This window comes from Saccostrea cucullata, unplaced genomic scaffold, assembly GCF_032062105.1.
Source record: "Saccostrea cucullata isolate Sc308-1 unplaced genomic scaffold, CSIRO_AGI_Scuc_v1 ctg6085, whole genome shotgun sequence".
In the NCBI taxonomy this organism is placed as follows: Eukaryota; Metazoa; Mollusca; class Bivalvia; order Ostreida; family Ostreidae; genus Saccostrea; species Saccostrea cuccullata.
The window spans coordinates 22,501-32,966 of NW_026928224.1; the positions used below are offsets into that span (position 1 = coordinate 22,501).

Below are 10,466 nucleotides of genomic sequence, written 5' to 3' on the forward strand. Positions count from 1 at the left end.
TATACAACGTTAGTCTATACATGCCCTAAAGCAAATCACACAAAAATAATATTCGAATATTAATAGTTCCCTCATATGATACATATAAAAATCGTTCAGTTTATATGGTGAATATAGTAAATACTGAGGTATCCCCCTAAACAATGACGAACTGTAGCAAAAGACCACCCTTAACCAGAAAAACAACTTCTGAATAATTCTATTTGGATATGACTGCACTTCATTACATTTAGATAATGTTGGTTAAAGTTGGTCTTCATATTGAAAATGTTTTTTAATTTTTCTTCTCAAAATTATTTTACAATTCAACAATCTGTTTTAAATTTATCCCAGCGATTATAATGACTTTGTGGCATAGTGGTATGATTGCTGGATTGTAGACATACATGTAATGATCGTGAGTTCGAATCTCACAGTGTTTCTTATCTATGCTTTTATTTTTATTTTTCTCTCTGTGCATTTTTCCTATGTTTTCTTTTATTACATGTATTTTATAATACATGTATAAATAATGTAAGAGATAAATAATACATGTACAACATTGCACCTTGAAACTATCTCGAGAAAAACAGTCCTAAACTATTTTAATGACCCAAAGTCATAGCTGCTATCTTGTTTTATTTATAAAATTTTCTAAAAATCTTGTTTAGAATAAGAGTATTGAACAAGTAAAATGATTGTCATGTAACAAACTTGCAGCTATGAAAATACAACACTGGTCCACATGTTGATCTTGAATTAAAAAGGTAAATGTATCTATAAATAGAAACAGGTGATTTCCTTTTAAATACTTGAGTCCGATGTATCGTCGGTAAGGCAGCTATGGCTCTTTCAAGGTCAAAGTTACCGAGTCAAAATCATAGTGTATTTAGAAAGGTCTTGTCACAGGTAATATACATGTGTATTATGAAAACCCTATCACTTCTCATTCAAAAGATATGACAAAGGTTAAAGATTTTGTGACGAACGAAACTGACTGACAGATAGACAGAGGAATGAGATTTAATGTCCCCTTGCTTTTGCTAAAGTGGGGGACAATAAACTTACAGGATTGACTCCGGAGTCTGCATTAATCTGTAGTGTATAAATATCATCTCTAGCGTACTGGAAGAGACCGTAGTAAGGATTCAGCATCTCGTGGGACAACAGGTACAGCCACTCCCTACAATAGCAAATTGTCTATATCAGTATATCATACAAATTACTCTTAAAAAAAAAACAAGGGCCTTATAGGTCACCTGAGTATCACGGAACAACTTTCATACTTAATTCAATACCCAGGAGCAGAGAAGAAGATTTTTAAAGAAATAATGCTTTTTCACTATATAATCTATAAAGCCCCACCCTAGCACCTAAGAACCCCTGACCCCGGGGCCATGAATTTCACAATTTTGGTAGAGGACTCAATGCTGATTACAATCATGCAAACAGTTTGACTGCTTGATGTCCAGGAGTAAAGAAGAAAAATTTTAAAGATTGCATTAATTTTAGTGGTTTTAGCCCCAACCCTCAGGCCCCAGGGGGGCAGGGACCATGAAATTCACAAATTTGAAAGAGGCAGCATTATTCAACATAACTATGTATTTGGCTTGTTTATTAAATACCCAGAAGTAGAGATGAATATGTTCAAAGAAATAATGTATTTTAACTGTATAATCTATATAGCCCAACCCTAGCACCTAAGAACCCCTGACCCCAGGGCCATGAAATTCACAATTTTGGAAGAGGCTGCCTTATTCAACTAAACTATGTACTTGGTTTGTTTATCTAATGCCCAGGAGAAGAGAAGAAGATTTTCAAAGAAATAATGCATTTTCACTATATAATCTACATGTATATAGCCCCGCCCTAGCACTAAAACCCCTGACCCCAGGGCCATGAAATACATAATTTTGGAAGAGGCTGCCTTATTCAACAAAACTATGTACTTGGTTTGTTTATCTAATGCCCAGGAGCAAAGAAGAAGATTTTCAAAGAAATAATGCTTTTTCACTATTTAATCTATATAGCCCCGCCCTAGCACCTAAGAACCCTGACCCCGGGGGCCAGGAATTTCACAATTTTGGTAGAGGACTCAATACTTATTACAATCATGCAAACAGTTTGACTGCTTGATGTTCAGGAGTAAAGAAGAAGATTTTTGAAGATTACATTAAATTTAGTGGTTTTGGTCCCACCCCTCAGGCCCCAGGGGGGCAGGGGCCATGAAATTCACAAATTTAAAAGAGGCAGCATTATTCAACATAACTATGTATTTGGTTTGTTTATTAAATACCCAGAAGAAGAAAAGAAGATTTTCAAAGAAATAATGTATTTTCACTATACAATCTATATAGCCCCACCCTAAGAACTAAGAACCCCTGATCCCAGGGCCATGAAATGCACAATTTTGGAAGAGGCTGTCATATTCAACAAAACTATGTAATTGGTTTGTTTATCTAATGCCCAGGAGCAAAGAAGAAGATTTTCAAAGAAATAATGCATTTTCACTATATAATCTATATAGCCCAACACTAGTACTAGAACCCCCGACCCCAGGGCCATGAATTTCGCAATTTTAGTAGAGGACTCAATTCTGATTACAATCATGCAAACAGTTTGACTGCTTGATGTCCAGGAGTAAAGAAGAAGATTTCTAAAGATTGCATTAATTTTAGTGGTTTTGGCCCCACCCCTCAGGCCCCAGGGGGGCAGGCACCATGAAATTCACAGTTTTTGTTCCCCTTCACCCATAGATGCTTTATGCCAAAGAACTATATGCGGTATATTGCATATATTTGCCCCCAAAAAAGTCAAATTTTGAAAACTTCCTGAAATGTGCTGAATTCAATAAATTGTATGAGAAATATAAATTAACAGAAAATATTATAGTTTCAAAGCAGTGTATTCACAATTTTTGTTTTTATGACGTCACAAACTAGTCCGATTTTATATCCTCTTTCAGAAAGAGGACAAAATGGACAAAATTTCAACAATTTTAGCTTTAAAATTTATAGAGCGCAAGTTTGTTCAGGAACAATATTGACATATTTCATTGATATTATCATTCTACACATTATATCAAAATATTGATCCTGAACACACATGCGTTCGCTAACTTTTACTCAAAATATCGATGAAATATGTACATTTTTCTGTAAAATTCATAAAAAAACTGAAATTTACGTCATTAGGTACATATGACGTCATTACTTATGAAAATATTCAGTGCTTTGAAGTCAGCATATACTCGCCTGCTTAAGAACTTAATTAAATATATCTCCATCAAAGTTTGATTTGGGGGGCAAATATTGGTTATAACCGAATAAAGTTCTTTGGTTGAAATTGGTTGAGCGGTTGCAGAGAAGAAGCTGAAAATGTTCAAATGTTAACACACGACGCATGACGGACGACGCACGACGATGGATGAAAACAGATAGCAATAGGTCACCTGAGTAAACTTTCTAAAGACTTAAATTTGGTGAATTCCTGTTCTTATTTTCACCATTACGCATCTCAGAATGGATATATTATGAAGTATTCCCATAAGGAATTCTACTGTAACTTTGTTTTACCTGGCCACGCCTCCATAATCCAGTCCCTCCTCTCGTTTGAATTTCACCATTAGTCTCTTTCTGAGGTCTTTGGCTCGTAATTTCATCACAGTTCTGTAGGAATCCTGTAAATCACATGTCATGTTTATCTGTTGTTTTTAAATGTCAATTACATGCAGACTAAGTAAACAAATTAGAACAGATTCTGAGAATTCACAACTTTTTTGTGGGGGCTTATTCATTGTTGTTTTCCAATTATGAAAAGACCCATGAATTTATGTCCATTATTAAATGTTATTTTTCACACATATCGCTAATGAACAATTCTTCATGTATGAAATCAAATCCCCATGAATTCATATTTTTCTTTAAACCACAAACATTTGACACAACAATAAATGATTTTACACAATCCTCATAGAAATTTACAGATCTGAAGGAAAATGAGTATATCCAGAGTAACACATGGGATAAATAGGCCTTCCCTATGTTGGTTTCTGTCATGCATAAGAAACAAGTATTTCAGCTGAAAACTTGGGTCAAACATTAAAGAGCAGGAGACTAAGCCCCTATATTTACATAGTTCAAAATTGTTACCTCAAATATTTCCTCCCTTGACACCTCCATTCTGCAGTGGCCCCCTTGGGGCTGGAGGTTCTGTAACTCTAGTTTGAGGATTTTAAGCTTCTGCACCAAATCTCTTTTGTATTTTGGGACTGGAGAATCATTTTCTTTGTCAATGATTCTTCTTGAAGTTACAGGCGGTGCACTCTCCTCTATCCTAAAAGTACAATGTAATAATCCTCCTTATCTCAAGATGTGCCTTAAGTTCATCAATCTCACTTATATATTAACAACAACAAAAATGATCAATACAAAATATCAAAACTTCATTTCTTTTTTTCACTACAAGATTTGGTTCAGTTTGAATCTCATTTTCCAATCACACAAACTCATCTATAAACCAACAACTTACGTTCGAGTCTGAAGCCTGCGGATGTTAGCGGAGAGTCGGGGGTCTGTGAACTGGGTGGTTCTGTTATTGTGGTCCACAAAGTAGACCCTCCCACTGCCAGTGTGGCGGACCTCCCACCCCACAGGCAGGTTCCCCAACTCCTCATCCTGGATTTCTGATCCGGACAGATCCCTGAAACAAAACAAAGCTACATGTAGCTATAGAAATTCACATACATATCCTGCCAGTTTCTTACAGTTTATTTCTGACTAGAGCAATATTTTTTTCATTTCTTTTAGGACGATGAAATAAGTTTCTGGTATCTTGATTATTTTATTTGTAAGTGATGGGTTATTTCATACCTTGGGACTCTGGGATCATGCCACGTACTGACACCAGTTCTGGTGTGTAAAAAGTAGACTTGTCCTTGCTGGGTGGTTCTTTGTTCTGAAGAGGAAAAAAATGTGATGTAAAATCAGATTTTAATCTTTCCATTAAATAACTTGAATTAATTTTTCTACAATCTAAGAAATATATTCTAAATCTTCTGCCATCTGACTTCTAGCACACAAGTCCATACCATAACCATCAGGTAACTCTATTGCATTGTGAAGCTGAGAGCGATTGAGATAATTGCGATGTCTGGTGGATCGTCTCCGTGGTAACGGTGGGTTACTGGAGCAGTCGTTGTCCTCGTTGTTGTTGATACTGTTGTTGTTGTTGTTGTTGTTGGGAGGGGCCCGGTTGTTGGATCGACTACTAGGAGGGTTTACACTCTGTAGACTGTTACTGGAGTTACTGGTCCTGACCGACTCTGTTGCAGGCCTGCAACAAAAACTAACATTAAACTTCGATAAATCAAAGACTACCTCAAATACAATGGATATGTCAAAGTGATTATGAAATCCTAACCCCTTGTTCTTAAAATATTTTACCCTAGATATTTAAAATCTTTGGATGTCTTAAATTTTTTCTTTATCCCAATGAGTTCTGAGATATTAATGGGGTTTGACTGTTCCTTGAGTAAGCATTTATCCTCAGTTGACATTTATATAAACGTACATATATTTTTTAATCCCCCCCCCCACACCCACCCCGTCCCCCTCTTTTAAAATAAATAAAGTGCCGCGCCACAGCATGATACGCCCGTCAAAAAATTACAATTTTCTTGAACAGTTTAGGTGCAAGAAAATCACATCAACCTTGATTCTAAGATTTCGATGATTTGTCATTTATCCATCCCCTGTGATGTAGGCATCAATTATAATAAATATTACATCACTGATAGATTTCTGTGCTGGTTGTGTAAGACCTTGTCAAATGCCCATCATCAAATTAGTCTTAACAACTTAATCTATACCAAATTAATTTTGAAAGAAAAGGCTGGCCATCAAATGACATATGTTATAAACTGACCAGCAGTTCTTCTGTCTAATCCCCAAAGGGCTGCTTAATCAGAGCGACTGAGACAGCTAGCCTTCCTACATTGAACTCATTAATTAATCTTTAACTGGATGCTTGTCTACTCATTACTACCAAGAGATGAATGGGTCTGCACTATAATATGTTTTTAAAAACATATAAAATACTCTCAGATTTTTTTTTTTTTGGTTGAGATTTAATGTCCGACAGGTTTTAGTATGTAATTCATATGGACATGCTGATTCAACCCCACCCCAAAAAATTAGTTTTTAAATTAATAATATTACATAATATCAGATTAGTCTATTATGCAATATCAAATTAGTTTTAATTACTTTTCATCAAATTCATTTCAAAACTTAAGCTAGTCAACAAGAGCTATTTTTAATCAAACAGCCAGGCTTACCCAATTTGCCCTATTCTCAAGGGATATAGATAACGCAAATGCTCTGTCAATAGCTCCTGCGCACTCAAAACCCATTAATTTCTCTCTAATTTGACATGCAATTTTCTGTTATCAAAATTCTTCTTGACCAGTGCTTGATAATTACACTCATGGGAGACATGGGATTTCTCTAACATACATTATATTTGTTTTAGATTGCTGTCAAGTATATGCTTAAAAAAAATAAGTATTTTCTTGATTTAACACATTTTTAATAAGAACAGTGCAATACTCTTACATTATTTGGGATGTGTAAATGAATAGTAAAAAGACACATTTTTTTTTAAAAATTCACTTAAATTAAAGGTCACAGTGACCTTGAAATAGGTCGCGACACACCTTCTACCTAAGATGCATAAACTGGCCAAGTTTGATGATTGTAGGTCTTATGGTTTTCTAGTTATGGGCCGGAAAGGATTTTTCCATATTTGGCTATAACTTCTTAATTAAAGGTCAGAGCGACCTACTTTTTGTGCGCGACACACCTTCTACCCAAGATGCATCAGATGACAAAGTTTGGTAATCCTAGGCCTAGTAGTATTAAAGTTATGAGCCGGAAACGAAAAAGCTAACAGACAGACGGACAGACGGACGGACACGAAGCCTATAACATAATACGTCCCGTCTTAAGACGGGCGTATAAAAAACATCAGTAGTTTTCATTTTTGTTTTGAAAACCCCAGGAATCATATTATGAAAAACTTCTTGTTTATCAGTATTTTTTTTTTTTACTAAAATCATCTTCATATTATTAATTTACACTAAAATAAACTTAATAATTAATTTGTATTCATAACAAACCCAATAATAATATGCATTTGTAATATATGATCAGTACTAAATATCAATCTAATATAACATATCATCACCATGAGATCCAATAGAGGTTCCTATAAATGCAATAATATTTATCTACTTAACACTTAACTGGATAAAATGACAAACGACCCCACAACAATCTCACAAAAACAGCAAAATTATCTTTCCTAATGAGCAATAAATAAACCTTAAGTGGTCAGCTCTCCCCCCAGGAAAGGCTGCCATTAAGATCAGGTGTAGGCTGAGGCCTGATTATTTAATTATTTACAGTCTTGGGAGAGATTAGGATAATAAATTGTCGTCACCTTGTGGGTCTCTCCCACTGAGTAGTCCTGGTTATGTGGTTGACATAGTGGACCCTTCCACTGGCAGTCTGTCGCTCTTCCCACCTACCAAAAGTGATGAATGAAGCCAATGTAAGACAGAGAAAAACAAAGACATGAAAGAAATCTTTCATAAAGAAATATCATCTCAGATTTGTTTACCTATGTATTTTCTCAAAAATCTCTTGACTTTTTGTCCTTTAAGTTTTATGCATTTCTTTTTTCTATTACAAGACTGAAATATCACTCCCTTCTCATCTGCCATATCAAATACACACATTATTTATTAAATACTTTTTCTGACTATTAAAGTGACAAAAATAAATTTGAGATAATTTTTTTATGTTAAGATATTTTATAGCACCTGCACAATACATAATTTCTTTTAAATGTCATCTTTCCACCCACTTAGGAGATAAAACGCAGTAAACTGCTTTAATACGAACTTCTTTCATTTTATAAAATTAAGCCAAAAACAAAAAAGAAAATGATTAAATATTCAATAAAAAAAAGACTTCATCAGGGGTGGTACACTGTGGCCTGGTACATGGAGTTTTACATTTGGTTTGCTGTCACTTTTAACACTCTAAGTTACATTGTTACTGACTTAATTAGTCAATTTAGGACGGAAACACTTTTCCAAATTGACAGTCATGGGAGACAGTCTCAACAAATCGGAGTCAGTATTCTATTCACAAAGGTTATCAGCTATAATAATTCGGGAACATTGAATGCTAAATCAAAAATTTTAAACAATAAAATTGAATTGAAATATCCCTTTATAATCTTCAGGGGGATCATGTAACTTAAAAATTTCTTTAATCATCAATTCAACATCTATTTTATTGATTTTCTCTCAGAAAAAAATCATGCCTTTTTACTAAAAACTAGATAGTTTACTTACCCTTCTGGGAGTTCATTGGGATCCTGTGGGATCAGAGCAGGGGCATCAGTGTTCACAGGCCCTGATCCCGAACCTCCCCGATCCCGCGAAATGAGACTGATGACAATCTGTCCCCTGACATTGTCGCTATCATCAGCGTTGTTTCTCTGCAGGTCTAATCTCTGAACTGAAACAGAAACATGAGGTCGTGGTGAATGAGAAGTCCGGGGTCCGTGGACACACACAGACAGGGTGTGCCCCTCCCTCGACCCACTCCGGGGGATGTTAACCTGTGTACAGTGATGGGCAGTCATCCATTTAAGAGGAACATCCAAAACAAAAGAAGGAAGTCTAGTACTTCAACATTTCCTGAATATGAATTTATTTTTTAATCCATAAATTTAAAACTGGTCTCCTGAAGCTTTGTTGCAAAAATAAATAATTTCCTTTGAATAAATAATAGTTCACACTTAAGTGGTCAACATCTAATTTCCTAAATCAAGGTTCCTTTGTGAAAATGAATAGCCCATGTACCTAAATAAGCCTCACTGCAGGGGATCGTACTACCAACAGGTAAAAACAAAGATGTCATTGTAATTTATAGGTAATATCAAATATAACATGGACTAGCACTCAAGCGGAACTCCTAACGTTAGAGACTGGAAGCTTTAAAAAGTTGTGATAAGGTGGTAAAGTACTGTGAATTTCAGGGGTATTGTGTCCCACAATTGTATCTCATCAGTAACCTTTCAGATTGTATTACAAAAAACTTTTTAAACCAACTGTTAAAATGCATAAGCAAAACGCATTCATTCAGCCCACTCGTTTTCAAAACTCTATGCTTCAGAAGAGACCGACTGTCTACTTAATGCACATCTAAACTAATTTTACCTACAATCCAAAATATTTGAATTTAAATTTGTCATTAACTTTTACTTAATGTCAAAACAGTTCTGCTAGATATAAAAAATTAATTTCTACACCTTTGTGTACAAAGCACTTTTAAATGATCTACATGTGTACAAAGTACATCACAGAATTTCATCTCTCCACATCTCCCATTCAAGAAAAGGTCAACAGAAGCTTATCTGATGAATAATTATTTTAAACTGGGGAAGTTAAAACTGACAGGTTATAGTGTTAGAATCTGCCTTCTTCAACAGTTATAGAGACTAATGACTACTGTGAATCGGTCATCAAGTTCATCTGACAATTCAACACTTAACTTGGAGACTGAGGCTAGAAATGTCACAAAAACATAAGGTGTAACTTCTGAGAAAAAAGTTCACATGTAAATCCATGATCTCCTTGTGCACAAAAAAAAGAGGGAATCTATCAAAATCTACACTTTAAGATCTACATTATGCTTACAAACATATTCTGATTTCTCAAAGGTATTGTAAAATAGAAGTGATCATTGCCCCATTCACAATTTCTACGAATATATACGGGTACATGTAATTATAGCTAGTATTATCGAATTTTGAAATTTTGGCTATACGTATATTTGACAGAATAATAACATAATTTTGGAAAAAAATTGATTCCCAACACTATTTAGGTTCCAAAACCAGATTTAAATACTGGAGGTTAAAACAGAACCCTGCTTCTATTGATTCATAACGTAACAAAGACATTTTCATTTTAATCAAATCTGTTGAAAGCAGCCAAGATGTGAGATACCTAAGAATTACTTTACAGAGGTCCTCTCTAAGTAGCTTAGTATAATTATGCCAAACACTAATGACAATCATAATTTTATTTGGAAGACCTAGTGCACATAGTACATTTGCAAGGTGAATACCAAATGTGACATTTATCTACATTTTTTCATAAAACATTCATTACAGCACAGTGAAGAATTTAAAACTCTTCATTTATTCAACATCATTTGCAAAAAGAAAAGAATTTGGAAGTCATAAAATTATAACTTTGATACCCCTCTATGAGTAAAACTGTTACAGAATTCCATGCATAACAAATTTCTCTCTTCAACCTAAAAATCTACATTGAACAGAAGGTTTACTGACACTTTTCAAATCAGAGTCAGTGTGTCTAGATATAATGAATATTCCTACTTAACATT

General features: G+C 34.7%; 1 protein-coding gene across 1 annotated transcript in view; it reads right to left on the bottom strand.

Moving 5' to 3' along the window:
* Positions 1–8,775, bottom strand: part of LOC134276821 (E3 ubiquitin-protein ligase SMURF2-like) — a 14,731-nt gene extending 5,956 nt beyond the window's left edge. Inside the window, exons 1-8 of the mRNA XM_062759112.1 lie at positions 8,402–8,775; positions 7,480–7,563; positions 5,069–5,313; positions 4,851–4,935; positions 4,510–4,680; positions 4,131–4,314; positions 3,555–3,658; positions 1,048–1,162 (exon numbers count right to left, since the gene is read on the bottom strand). Of these exons, the coding sequence (XP_062615096.1) occupies positions 1,048–1,162; positions 3,555–3,658; positions 4,131–4,314; positions 4,510–4,680; positions 4,851–4,935; positions 5,069–5,313; positions 7,480–7,563; positions 8,402–8,694 (1,281 nt within the window). The 5' untranslated portion in view covers positions 8,695–8,775. The remainder of the gene's footprint in view (positions 1–1,047; positions 1,163–3,554; positions 3,659–4,130; positions 4,315–4,509; positions 4,681–4,850; positions 4,936–5,068; positions 5,314–7,479; positions 7,564–8,401) is intronic.
* Positions 8,776–10,466: the final 1,691 nt, after the last annotated feature.